This window comes from Myotis brandtii, unplaced genomic scaffold (genome assembly GCF_000412655.1).
Source record: "Myotis brandtii unplaced genomic scaffold, ASM41265v1 scaffold513, whole genome shotgun sequence".
NCBI classification, from domain to species: Eukaryota; Metazoa; Chordata; class Mammalia; order Chiroptera; family Vespertilionidae; genus Myotis; species Myotis brandtii.
In genome coordinates, this window is record NW_005369552.1 from 4,228,382 (window position 1) to 4,243,065 (window position 14,684).

General features: G+C 39.4%; 1 protein-coding gene across 1 annotated transcript in view; it reads left to right on the plus strand.

Moving 5' to 3' along the window:
* The first annotated feature begins 6,176 nt into the window (after positions 1-6,176).
* FRY (furry homolog (Drosophila)) overlaps positions 6,177-14,684 on the plus strand; it is a 306,328-nt gene continuing 297,820 nt past the window's right edge. The window contains exon 1 of the mRNA XM_014548562.1: positions 6,177-6,519. Within this exon, the coding sequence (XP_014404048.1) occupies positions 6,315-6,519 (205 nt within the window). The 5' untranslated portion in view covers positions 6,177-6,314. The remainder of the gene's footprint in view (positions 6,520-14,684) is intronic.

The following is a 14,684-nucleotide window of genomic DNA, read 5'->3' on the forward strand; positions in this document are numbered from 1 at the left end:
GGCTGTACCTAAACCAGCTAAGATAATCTATGTTGTTGCTGATCTTGAAGTTCTTTGGCCTAAGCTTTCACAATTTTTCTTGGGAACTTGTGAGGAAACTTCTTAACAAATGCCTAGTTATTTATTTTAGGTTTTTATTCATTGACCCATTTGTTCATTCGTAATAGTTGTTAACCACATTCTCTGGTGAGTCACTTTAACGATGAATGTATACCTGGTATGTCAATGTAGACATCCTTTCAGGCATTGTTGGAGTTTATGGTGCAGAAATTAAAAACTAAAGACATAAATCAGGATAAGAAAAATACTTGTCGCCGAACCGGTTTGGCTCAGTGGATAGAGCGTCGGCCTGCGGACTCAAGGGTCCCAGGTTCGATTCCGGTCAAGGGCATGTACCTTGGTTTCGGGCACATCCCCAGAAGGGGCGTGCAGGAGGCAGCTGATCGATCTCTCTCATCGATGTTTCTAACTCTCTGTCCCTCTTCCTTCTTCTCTGTAAAAGATCAATAAAATATATTTAAAAAAAAAAAGAAAAGAAAATACTTGTCTTCAGTGAAAAAGACTCACAAAACTCTCTTATGTATATGTATATTTTTTACTCACTCTTGATTCAGATGAATTGTTTAACTTTTGTTTATTAATTTTATCAGTTGAAGTCCAGAATATTTCTGAATCTGGTCAAATGTATGGGGGAAGGTATAACATTGCCTTTTTAAAAAAGTTTTGAGTTTTAATGAGCATATAATAAACTGCTCATTTTTAAAGAGTACAATTTGATTAGTATGGATATATGTGTATATCTATGAATCCATCACCCCAAACATTTCATCATGCCCCTTGGTAATCCCTCACTCCCACCTCTCTATCTCTATCACCAGGCAACCATTGATCTGTTCTCTGTCACTGTAGCTTAGTTTACATTTTCTAGAAGTTTACATAAATGGAATCATACAGTATACAAACATTTTAGTCTGGCTTTTTTCTTTACCAAATATATGCCTTCCAAATATTTTCTCCCAGTCTGTGACTTATCTTCTCATTTTCTTCACAGTGTCTCTCAAAAAATAGGGGATTTAAATAAATTTTTTAGAAGGTTTTAATTTTGATAAAGTTCAATTTATTAATTTGTGTTTTTATCAATCAGAGGTTTTCTCCTATATTTTGTTTTAGAAAATGTATGATTTTAGAGTTTATGTTTAAGCTTTTGGTGCATTTTTAGTTTATTTTTGCCTGTGATGTGAGGTATAGATCAAAGTTTGTTTGACTGTTTTTGCATATCTAATTGTTCCATCACTTTGTTAAAAAGACTATCCTTTCTCTACTGAATTGCTTTTGCAATTTTTTCAAAAATCAGTTGTCCATTTATATGTGGGCTCATTTCTGGATTCTCTGTTCTATTCCATTGTTTATTTGTTTTTCTCTCTGTCTCTAAGCCAGAACCACACTTTCATGATTATTGTGCCTTTATGTCAAGATTTTGAAATTGGTAGTATTAATCTTCCAACTTGTCTTGTCTAATCTTGATCCTTTGCATTCCCCTGTGGATTTTAGTATCAGATTTTCAATTTCTACAAAAACTTGCTAGGATTTTTATTGATTGTATTGAATCAATAGGTTAATTTGGAAATAATTGATATCTCAATAATATTGAATCTTCTGACCCATGAACATGATATCTTTCTCTACTTTTGTAGGTTTTTCTGTAATTTCTTTGTAATGTAGTTTTACTGTATATATGTCACATCCTTTGTCAAATTTATCTGCAAATATTTAACAGTCATATGATGTTGTTTTTTTAAGTTTTATTTTCTAGTTTTCATTGCTAATATAGAAATACAGTTGATTTTTATGCATTTATCTTGTATCCTGAAACCTTGCTGGCTGAACTCACTTAGTTCTTGTAATTCTTGTAGATTCTGTTAGGTTTTCTACATATGTTATCTGCAAACATAGTTTCACATCTTCCTCTACAATTTGGATGCCTTTTATTTTTTTCTTGCCCAATTTCACTGGCTAGGACATCCAGTATAAGGTTAAATAGAACTGGAAAGAGTAGACATTTTTGCCGTGTTCTCGATCTTGGAAAGCATTCAGTCTTTCATCATTAAGTATGATGTTATCTGTAAGTTTTTTATAGATATTCTTCATTAGGTTGAGGAAGTCTCCTTCAGTTCTTGTTTTGTTGAGTGCTGTTGTTAAGAATACCACTCTAATCAAATAATTTTTATAAAAGTGGCATTCATTTACCAGAATAATACTTCCTGGCATTTATATGAATACATGTAATTTCTCAATTTGTTATCTATTATCTACTTTGTATATAAATCTTTCACCTTAGGATATCAACCATTACTTAGGTAATTCACACAATTCATTGAAAGAAGCAAAAATGATTTCCTTTATTTGTTAGATTAGAACATCAAGACACCAGGACATTAAATAGCTTATTCCCAAGGAACAATGATTTATTTGCTTGTCCAAAAACAAAATGTATACACTTAGATTTTTATAGGTTAAGAAAACTTTTTTGAATAAAAAAGATTAAAAGAAGCTTCTGAATACTATTCTTTCTGCTCTCATCCCAAACAGAGCCCCAAACATGTGGGGAAAAAGCAAAGGCTGGATCTAAGAGCCAAAACCAACAAAATGAAATCTCCTGGAAGCCACATAAAAGATCTCTGGTGAATTTCTGAAAGTCAGTTGTCCAGCTCCAGGATTGGGGAGACTATAGCAATGCCTATGTTGAAGTTTGGGGCTTTGGTTGGTCACAAAAGCAGAATTATTCAGTCATGCTATTTAAAAACTATCCAGAATCACAAGGAGATCATGGCTGCAAAGTAAGGAAATGTGTTCCTATGGATATTTGAACATTCTAAGAAAAAGAAGACAATGTCTTACCATCAGAAAGAATAAAATGTTCATGAGATGGTAACATCATTTAATATAAAATAAACAACTTCTTGAAAGATAAGGAATACTTCAAAAGATATTAATATATTGGATTTTTAGGAGAATGGAGACTTTTAAAACATAATACTTTTTAAAAAATATAGTAATAGAAAATGTCCCATTATATATTTAAAATTAATTAATTATGTTATAGGTTTTGAGAGAACTCTTAGCCCAGAGCCCAATATCATCATTCATTTGACTGTTTGAAAAAATGACATTCTGCTTTTGGCTATTACTATAAAGAGGGTGGGGTAGACTTAATGTTACTGTCTATGAATATTCTCTTTCAGACCAAACCAAGCTAAATTTTCTGTGGTTGATTATCATTCATGTTGTCTGCCAATTTAAATATTTTGAAAGAAAAGTTTATATTTTTTCATGTTCACAGATTTAATACTTCTTTTAAATAAATATTATTCTTTGTTTACATTGCCTTAAAATTATAATAATAGCAAATTCAGGTTGTTTCCACTTTTCTCATTAAGAAAATGTATTTTAACTAAGCTAAATTCATGTCTGATTATATTCCGTATGAGGGGAGAATGGTTGGGCAGAAGAGGGGTTAATTTGAGCGTGCCATGAACCCTCCAGCCCTCTTTCCATCATTTAATTTTTAGTGGATGGGAGGATTAAGGGTACCTCTTCAGCAGGATAGAGGGTTTTTTCTAATTATAATTTAAATCTCAGAAAAATATAATAATTTAATTAAGTGTATTTTAATATGAAAAGCCTCAACATGGATACTTTATTATTAAAGCAAAAGTCTGAATTCTCTTTTTTCTTTTTCTGACTTTTTGCTGTGAACCTTACAGGCCTGTTGACGGCTCAGTCACATGGGACAGGCCAAGGTAGGGCTTGGACCACACCTCAAGCCCACCACTGATGGAACAGGAATTTGCTTCAGTCCAAGGAAAACAGAGAAAGTCTTTTCCATTTCTTTTTAGGTGTTATATATGTTTAATAATCAGCATGGTGTTGTAGTTTAAAGCATGGACTTGACCATGGGTTTTGGATTCAGGTAAACCTACCTTCACATCTTCTCCCCCAACTTCTAGACATTTGATGCAGTGCCTCAGTGTGATCTCTAGGACAGGGTGATTTGGAAAAGGCAGCAAGATAATGTATGTCAAAGGCTAAGCACAGAATCTGGCCAGTTTGAGCATGCAATAAATGATGGCTGTTATTATAATGCATTCCAGATGCATAAGTAGTTCATCTGTGCTTCCAGCCAGTCTCTTGAAGACAAAGACAAAATTACCTGTGCACACTGTGCAGTTGTACCAGTGGCACACTGTGTGCTAATAACACTTTTCCTCTGAGACTCCTATTTCATCTCACATACACTGTTACATTTGGCCCATGGTGACACTGAATTAGGAAAGAAACAGCCCTAAAGAGTTTCACCTTCTTGTTATTGCTGTATTTCTCCCAGTATTTTGTGTCCTAGGACTCTGTCCTGCTGTCTATTTGAAACTTAAACACCATTCTTGACAATTGGGTTATGATTTTTTTTCTATTATTAAATCATTACCTCAAACTTTAAAAATACTTTTATTTCTTTATTGGAAAAAAGTGTATTTTTATTAATCTAAGGGAGATTTGAGCAGTCTCACGGGCTTTTAAAAACAGTTTGGTACAAGCCACAAATTGTTTTAAAATTGAGGGTCCTTTCAGCTTGACAAAATAGTTCAAGTCCTGTGAGAGAAACAGTGTAGGTGTTTCTCAGAATTAATAAAATTAACAATAATCTATGTAAATACAATTGCTGCATTGTAATTGGATTATAATGGCAACCCTAATCTGGACATACTTGTCAAAAAATGCTTTTAAAGAAAACCTGTTGTACTTTGAAGACCTGTTGCTGAAGAATAAGGAGAATAGAGAATGAAATTTCTCTTAGTGTGGAAAGATATTCTTAATTAGGTAGAGAGATCTAACTTCTACATTTTAACAAACAGTAAAACCTACTTGGCGTCCAGGAAACCAAAGTACAGTGGGGCCTTGACTTATGAGTGTCCCGACTAACGAGTTTTTTGAGATACCAGCTGTCTCTCGGCTGATTTTTTGCATTGAGTTGATAGAGTAATTTGAGTTAATGAGCTCCTTAACGAGCTCGGTCTCGGAACGAATTAAACTCCTAAGTCAAGGCCCCACTGTAAACAGTGATTTTGAACCAACCCCTAAATCCTTTGTAATGTTCTGTATGTACTGATCCCAAGCACTGGGAAGAGAAAAAGCAGGATCTATCTTCTTTATCCTGAGAGAGAGAAAGGGAGGGAGGGAGGGAGGGAGAGGGAGAGAGGGAGAGAGAGAGAGAGAAAGAAAATGAATGCCAGGGAAGAGGGGCACAGAGGACACAGCCCTGGGGCACAGCTGCAGGGGATAAATTAGAGTTAGGATTTCTGCAGTTTCAGAAAAGAGTGTGGAACATTTCCACATAAATAGAGCAAGGGGGAAAGAGAACAAAGGGCAAAATGCAAATCCGAAAGAGAAAGTAAGAAAACATGTGACAGGTCAAGGCAGGAGTCTGGTAAATGCTGGTTTTCCTCAGACCAACAAAGCACTGACCATTTGAGTGGAAAGCCAGGCAGAAGCCCGGCAAGGCTAACAACATCTACTTTGTCTTTGTCGAATGGAGGCCGTCATCAGTGTCAGGGTCACGACTTGTTTGTCAGACCTCTAACTTCTCAGCCAGACAGCTGAACTTTAGACCAGCCATCTGCCAGGTAGAGCACAGAATGGAAGGGGCGGTGTGGGCTGCACTGGGTTCCCAGCACTGCTGCTTGACACACGCCCAGGTTCCTTCCTGATCATCACCAACTATCTCATCCTCTCCAGCCAACTTCCAGTTGGTTTCCTGCCAAATAAGGAATTTAACGTGTGTTCTGAGTATGTAGTTTGGGACAAAAGTTATGAGGGCATGTAAAAATGTTTCTTGAAAAGTTTAAAGTCTCTAAGAGTTTGGAAACAAGAATAATGAGAACTACAATCTGCGTTGGTATTCTAGTTTCAGTAGTGAGTTGTGTTTGCTTTATGGCATTGCTCCAGTAAAACAGAAATTTCACCCAGCAACCATTTGCCCCGCTTTTACTGCTGTCTACAAGAGCTGGGAGTGGCCACAGCTGTTCCCATTCCCCTAATGATTTTTTTGCATCTCTCCTCCCCGTGCTATTAAGTGTTGAAAGGAGGGGCCACTTAGTAATTCTACACCTGTTCAAGTCTGTGCCTATCAACTTGTTGAGCTTCCCAAACAAGTGTGGGGCAAAGCAAGAGGGCATCTGAACCTGATTGGAGGTGGCGGCGTCTGCCGCTGACTCTGGCTTTGCAGATTTTTTTTAAGAGTCCCTAATGTATCTCCTGCAATGGCAGTTGATGACAGCAATTTGTTTTCCAGAACGAAGAACAAGCTACAGTCAGCTCAAAATGATTACAAGTCATCAAGACGGAGTAGTCTGCCACCTGAACTACTCCTAGGACATGATATTAGAGGAAGACTTCAAAGAAACATTAAAAACTTGGAACCTATTCACCTGAGGCGCCCGAAAAAGAGACCATCCATATTTCCAGGTAGGAATTGTTTAAATTTTGTCTGTTGGTTAAAAAAACAAAAACATGACAAGGACTGTATCAGATGTGTTATATTTAAAATTAACTTGGGACACGTTTCAGAGCCAAATCAACATGTTTGAATGTAAAAAATAAAATGATTCTCCAATCTAAAAGTACTCTCACTTCTTTTATTTTCCTAACATCTTTAAGGGTCTGTGAATAGGCAGCTGTTTTATTACTTGTCAGGAGCAGCTTTGCTTACAGTCCTGAAGAAGTCCCCGCTGCTTTTCATTCACTGGCATTTTTTCCTTTATTTTACAAGATCATTGGATTGTTGAGTGAAGCTGATGTGTGTGTGTGCCATAGATATTTACAACATTAAATACTTGAGTACATGCTTCAAATTCCTGTCTTGCATCAGAGCCTAAAACCTTTGGTAGAAAAGGGCTCAATTAATGTGGATGGTGAAATGTATGAAAGCTCAGAGGCCTCATTGCTTTTAATCTTGATGAAAGGGCTCTGATGTCTGCTGTAGATGTTCGTGCCGGGATATTACAGATGTGGAGATGGTATAAGATGCCTGTGACAGTGAACCCTACTTCAGGGATCATTGAAGAATATGAATTATTTAGTCAATTTGATTTCAGCAGTATTTGCATGGGAATTTCCTGGAGAAACTGGAAGTGGCCTTTTTGTTATGATTATTTGGTTTATTAGACTCTTCAGGCAGGATAGAAAAGGGAAAAATAATTCAATCAGGTTTTACTTAGTAAAATGATATTGACTCCCCTAACAGCTGAGTCTTTGTATTGCGTTAGGAAATAGAAGGGGATTTGGAAACATGGGACTCAAGGCCACAAACTGAAAATTACACTTCTAAGGAAGCTGTTGTTTTCATCAATTTCTTTTTGGTTCAGTGATGTTGCCCTGATGTCTAGCTCCTCTGCAGGAATAGCAAAGCCCAGACTGGAAGGAGCCAGAGGTGTGAATGTATTAGTGTGCTGGGGGAGAAGGCGGGGCTGATATGATATGAAAAATGCTGTGAGGAGGAACATTTACATATCTAAAGTATCTCAAAACACAGTTGCTTTGGGCCTGTGCTCTTTGATCTGCAAGACATGAAGCATTGCCCCCTGAGTTGGTTCCCTAAGTACCTCAGGGAGAGGTACTTAGGGAACCTTCTGCCAGACCTATTTTTCACCTGCTGCATTTTCTTCCTTTATTCTTTGGGTTAATATATCTGGATCCATGTATGCATGATTCTTCCTGCTTTTCTCCACCACCAAGCCCCACTCCCATACCTCACAAGGGCTTCTCCTCCTTTCCAAACGACCAGATCCCAGGACACTTCACTTCCTCCAGCCATAATTCCCAGTTTGGCCTCTCTTTCTGTAAGATCATCTAGTTCTGGGCTGTCAGCTACAATCACAAAATTGTGAGGAGACCTGTTAGCTTGGACCTCACACAGGTTATCCTTTCTAAGATCTCAGATTGACATAATTAATGTAACAGGGTGGAGCGTGAAAAGAGCATTGGACTTAGGCAAGCTGAGTTCTAGTCTAGTTGTGTCCCTAAATGGCTGTGTGTATTTTTCAAGCCACCTCACTGATCCATATGGCCTTCAAGCACGTTATTTATTTCTGCCCCCTGTCCCTTCACGGAACAGCAACAGGACATGGCCCTTACTGTCCTTCTCTCAACCTCTCTGCCAGGGTCTCCAATTGAAAAGCTTGAGAGTCACCTGCCCAAAGTTTGAATATTACTGGTGGCATGATTCCTAAATTCCTTTCAGCTCACCTTCAACTCCACTGTCACCCAGGCTGCATGAATTTCTTTTTACAATGGATGACTTAGAAATGCCACTGGGCTGAAAACCCCACCTCATCTCCTAAACATCGACTATAAACAGAAATGTGGGTAGATTGTGAGAACCTATTCCCATTTTATACAGCTATGTATTTGCACATAAGGAACAGATATTATGTGGGACCTGAGGGTCAGAGAACTTAAGGTACAACTCAAAATTAATAACTGGCAAAACTAGGGCTCAGACAGGACCTTTGGACTACAGCACTGAAGCTGCTTCCCTCTATTATGTTGCACCCTCTTGTCATCTGTTATCATTTGTCTGAGAAGATTCTGGAGGACATGTCAGAGTTCTATATGCATTCGCTTGGAACCTCACATGCACACAGACAACTTTAGCCTCCACCTCAAGTCTCATGTTTTCAGTCCCACACTGAATGACTGATTGGTTGATCAGTTCATTCATTCACTCACTCATTCATTCACTCATGAAATATTCATTCCATTCTGCACTGTGTTAGGAATAGACCTTCAAGAATCCAGCTACATGTTGTCCTTCTGTTCTTATCACCCATTTTTTCTCTAAGAGCCATTACACACTGAGGATAGTTACACACCCCAAATGCAAATCTCTTTGCTTCATTCCCTTACTTAAAATTCTTCAGTGATTACCACTGCTCTTAGGATAAAGTTCAGACTGCTTAATGCAAAGTACGAGAGACTGCATAATCTGCCCCTGCTTCCATCCCCAGCCCCATCTGTTAGCACACCTTCCCCTTGTCTCCTCACAAACTCAGTCAGCTTCAGATCCCCATGGCCCAGCATGCTTGCTCTTTTTTTTTTTTTTTTAAATATATTTTATTGATTTTTTACAGAGAGGAAGGAAGAGAGATAGAGAGTTAGAAACATCGATGAGAGAGAAACATCGATCAGCTGCCTCCTGCACATCTCCCACTGGGGATGTGCCCGCAACCCAGGTACATGCCCTAGAGAGATAGAGAGTTAGAAACATCGATGAGAGAGAAACATCGATCAGCTGCCTCCTCCTGCACACCCACTGGGGATGTGCCCGCAACCCAGGTACATGCCCTTGACCGGGATCGAACCTGGGACCTTTCAGTCCGCAGGCCGACGCTCTATCCACTGAGCCAAACCGGTTTCGGCATGCTTGCTCTTTTAAGGCAGATGCAATATACCCATCCTGTAGAGTTTCACCTCACTAATTCCTACCTTGGCTTCAGATGTCAGTTCAACATCCCTTCTTGTAGGAAGTTTTCCTGACCCTCACATCTGGTCTGGGTCCATTCTGTGTCCTTCTCATAATACCCAGGCTTTACCTATCATAGCACTTAGTATCACACTGTATTGTAATTGTCTGTATCTCCCACCAACCAGTGAGCCAGGGACCATATCAGTCTTGTTATCCATTGTATTCTTAATATCTGTCACAATGCCTGGCACATAGTATGTGCTCAATAAATATTTATTATTGACTCAAATTGTGCTAAATGGAATTAACTCTTGGCACAGTTTGTATGCTCTGCCTTCTTCCAGACTCTATTTGTGCTATTCTTAGTCACCTCCCAACACACACACACACACACACACACACACACACACATACACACACACACACACACTTCTGCATTCCTGTCATGTCCTTTCTTGCATTTTCTACCTCAGCTTCAATGCCCAATTCAAGTCTTCTGACTTCTACAGCCACCCAGTCTTCCTCCTCCAGTCTCTTAAAGTTCTTTCTCTTTTATGCCCACCACCTCCTTGGCTTCAGCACTGCAGGAAACTGTAAAAAAGAGTCCTACCTAGGATTGTGTTAAATTAGCTTAGGTTGTGCATGGGTTCAGTGGTCATTGTCCCTCTGTGGCAACTGTTAAGTTTTTGTTTGTATAGAAACTCTTTGAAAACAGAGACTATATCTTTATATGTCCTGGAATGACCCAATTGTCTAGGAGGGGGAATTGCACAGAGTAGGTGTTCAGTCAGCATCTGCTGGTTTATTAACTAATTTGCTGTGGAGCTGTGTCCATCCTGTAGAGCAGTGGTTCTCAACCTTCCTAATGCAGCGACCCTTTAATACAGTTCCTCATGTTGTGGTGACCCCCAATTTCATTGTTACAAATTGAACATAATTAAAGCATAGTGATTAATCACAAAAACAATATGTAATTATATATGTGTTTTCCAATGGTCTTAGGCGACCCCTGTGAAAGGACCCACAGGTTGAGAACAGCTGCTGTAGAGCCTATTTGATTGTATCTCCAGGAAAGAACTAGTTGGCAGATAAAGATTGCCAAAAGAGAAGGTCTTTATACTGACTTTCATCATTAGAAGAACTCTTGTGGAAATGTACCCTTGTCTCAGGGTGCAATTAATTCATTGAAAAATGTGTTAGGATTATACCATATGCCAGGAACTGTTCTAGACCTTGGGAGGAAAGCAGAGGGTAAGACGATGTCTGGTCAAGACTGATGGGAATTTTCCTATCAGAGCGCTTGCCTATCGTGCTAATCAGTAAATACTTCTTGGATACAGAAATGAAGGAACACCATACTCACAGCAATGAATCTTAAAAATAGAACCAATATGTTTAAAAATCATACTTATACAAAAACATTAAAGCCCAACAATTCTTCTTCCATTAAAGAAACCTTAACAGGATGCTAGTTTGAGTTGTTACAAAGTTCTACAGCTTCAGGTCTCGCCAGGCCAGGTGTTATCAGTGATGGTCCCTGTAGCAGGCAGAAGCTTGGTTCCCCTCCTCCTGAAAGACTTCCAGTAGCTCTATAGTCAGGGGTTCAGCCCAGCTAAAGAAAACACAGGGAAGAGACAGAAGTGGTCCTAGTATTATAGGCACCTCTCACCAACACCAGAGAGGTGTTACCGGACAGGACAGCCCTCTGAGCCTTGTCGTTTCATATAAATGAATTTATACGAAAGTCCTTGACTGCATTGTGAAAAGCCAACTCATTAAAGCAATTTCAGCATGCACCTTTATTGAAAAGGCAAACCTATACATCTGGCTCATGAAGCACAGACGGGCTCTCAGCTAATCTGAAGAGCAAGCTGGGTAGGAGTCTGAGGTGTTAATATACCCTCCTGTCTATAGGCTTCAAAATTCCTCTGCTGACTATTTTGGTGCAGCTTAATTCTCAAGGTCCCTTTTTTACTTTGTTGTGGACTTCCCAGAAATCATGAGAAGCACCTGGCAACTTTATCTTGCCAAGCCTTGAAACTGCTGTCTTCTCTGCTTAGGAAGTAAAATGGCCTTTTTTTTTTCTTTCTCCTCTCTCCCTCCCTTTCTGCATTCTGTCATTAGGTAGGTTTTTTTTTGTTTGTTTGTTTTTTTTAACCATTTGCTCTGTCATTGGCTGGGGAAGATAATGGCTTGTTAGTTACAAGCTGGCTGCAAATTACCCACACTGTTTGGCCTTATTTTAACTTTCCTGTCTCAGTTTCCCTATCCCTCCTACCCTGAAATCCTGTAACACTAACACACACCACAGCCACACACGTTGGATGACAATGAGCATCATATATACCTGGAAGAAAGCAGGGCTCAGGTGCCAGGTGTAGTGGACTGTTCATTCAGCACAGTTAAGAAAGCAAGTTGTGTGTTCAATCAGCCTGTTCTTAAAATACTCTACTAATTTTACAGTCATCTGTTGTGAAAAGCAAGGAGCCATCTGCTCCAAGCTAACAGCCATCCCCACAGACTTCCTTGCAGCTTAGTCAAAGGACAAGTGTTATGAGGACTGCTTATGGCCACGAGGAGCAGGGAGCTCTGGCCAGGACTTGCATGGCAGATGCACAGCATGTAGGCTAACCATGGTTCTCGTTTTAACTCATTTCTGTACAAAAGGCAATTTTTTTTTCAAATCCACAATCTAAAAAATATTATTTAAAATAATATCATCTTTATAATTAGACAGATTGCAAACATTTCTAAGGTGAAGTTGCATTTCTTGGAAACACAGTGTCATCATTCGAACAATGGCAGTTAAATGTGTTCTGTCCTTCCTTAGGGTGACCAGGAGGCTGTGAGGACAGGCAGTTTGGTCCCGTATCCCTCCCAAACACCTACTCTCACAGGCACGTGAAAGACACTGGAATTAAGCATGCCTCCTCTAGTGTCCTGTTCTCTGTTAGAATGCTGTCATTCCAGAACCCTGCTGAGTAGTACGACACTGATGACATTTCAGCAGAGCCTTCCTGGGACATGGAGAACTCGGTCAGGCCTCCTGGAAGCTGTGCTATGAAAAGAGTGCTTTCTGGATAGTGTTCAATTGTCACAGGCTGTTCATGGGCTCAGTGGTTCCACTTTGTGATGAAAGGAACTATGTTTCATGCACCTTGGATTCCCAGGTGGTAAAATAGGCAAGGTAAAGATGTGTGAGGATAAAGTGTCACAACCACTCCTTGGGCCACACCCTGGCCTGGATGTTCCTGAGCCATTTCCAGAGCAGCTGTGCTCAGGGGCCAAGCCAAGGAGCCTTGAAAACAAGATGTTGAACCTCTCCTCTCATGAAAGGGTTTCAGCTATGTCACCAAGTGAATATTTTCCTCACCAAGGGTTCAAGTCCTGATCCCCATCTTACTAAAAGTGTAACTGGGGACAAGTCCCTTGATGTCTCAAACCAGATTTGCAGGTTGTATTAAACTCAAATGAGATAAAGCATGACTATGGAATGATGAACTAGAAGTAACCATATTCTCTCACTAAAAGAGCAGAATGCATTAATTTGGACATTCGATTTTCTGTGGCTTAAACCAGTATTTAAGCCTCCCTGTTGCACTATTTAATGGCAATACTGACACCATGTTGTCTGGCACAGAAGCCCTAATTGACAATAAATCTGCCTACAGGAAAGTCCCAGGGGACCTTAATTCCCTCCTCCTCTTCCTCCTCTTTTTTCTCCTCCTCGGGGTTTATTTGCTGGAGGTTTGTGACTTTTCATAATTTGTTTCTCTTTTCTTCCCCCTGTGACAAACAGATAAATGGGAAAGGGTCCTAAATTGAATGTCCTTCCCTAAGGGCCCAACTCAGGAAGGGTTTCCATTCTTTTGAGATTTTTGAACTCCTGTATGACTAAAGGAATATTAATTTATCAACATTTTTTTCAACCAACAGAATTACTGGAAGAGCTTTCTCAGAACCTACAGGCACTGGCACTAGAGATTTAATTTAGCAAGTCTAGGCTGAGGCCAGGTTTCTAACTGCATTGTAAAAAAATTCCCCAGATACATATGACATGTGGCCTATCCCCTGGTTGAGAATTACTGACTTAAAAGAACTAGAAAAAAATCCTCAAAGATCAAAGTTTTTCTCATACTATTCCATGTTCCACGTGTAGGAAGCAGTAGACAGCTATTTATGGTAGGCCCCCACACACAGGCACCACCACTCTCAAAGGTCAGTGTGTTCTTGGGCAGAAGGAGAACCCATGTTTTCTCTCCTCATAGTGACTGGATGTGACCTCCATTATATACAGACTTCCTCCTGATATTGACTCATACTCTTATAAAACAGACTGGCAGAGTGCAGAGGTCCAGCTTACTCATTTCCAGGTGTTTGTTCTGACACCTGCTCAGAACTACAGGATAAAAACACTAGGGCTCTCTCTGCCACCTTTTGACCAATATTTTAAATGACAAGAATGTGCTATGGACTAAATGTTTGTATCCCCCCAAAATTCATATTGAAGCCATAATCCCCAACTGGATGGTATTTGAAGATGGGGCTTTGGGGAGGTACTTAGGCTATGAGGGTGGATCTCTCATTAATGGGATCAGTGCCCTTATAAGAAGAGATAGGAGAGAGTTGATTTCTCCCTCTGCCATATGAGGACACAGCCAGAAAGATGGCGATCTACGAATCAGGAAGAGAGCTCTCACCAGACATTGAATGGGTTAGGACCTTGATCTTAGACTCCCAAGCCTCCAGAACTGTGAGAAATACATATTTGTTGTCTAAACACCCAGTCCATGATAACTTGTGATAGCAGCCCAAGCTGACTGAGCCACAGTACTTGTTAGAGAATGGGAAACATTTTACATTCTTAAAAAAAAAGCTCACAACACACTGGGGGGTAGGGGAGGCCAAGGGGAATGTCAAGGGGGGGAAAAAGGAGACATATGTAATACTCTTTGTAATACTTTAAGCAGTAAAACAAAATGAAAATAAAAATAAAAAAATAAAAAAAAGCTCTCCAGCAATACAAATAATATTATAAAATATAGAAATGTTCAATGACTAAAAGTTAGTGAATATCATACATGATACTTAGTGCTGCACAGAAACTGCATTCTTCAGAAATAGGGTAAATCATAACTACTTATTTTCTTTGGTGTTGAATCACATC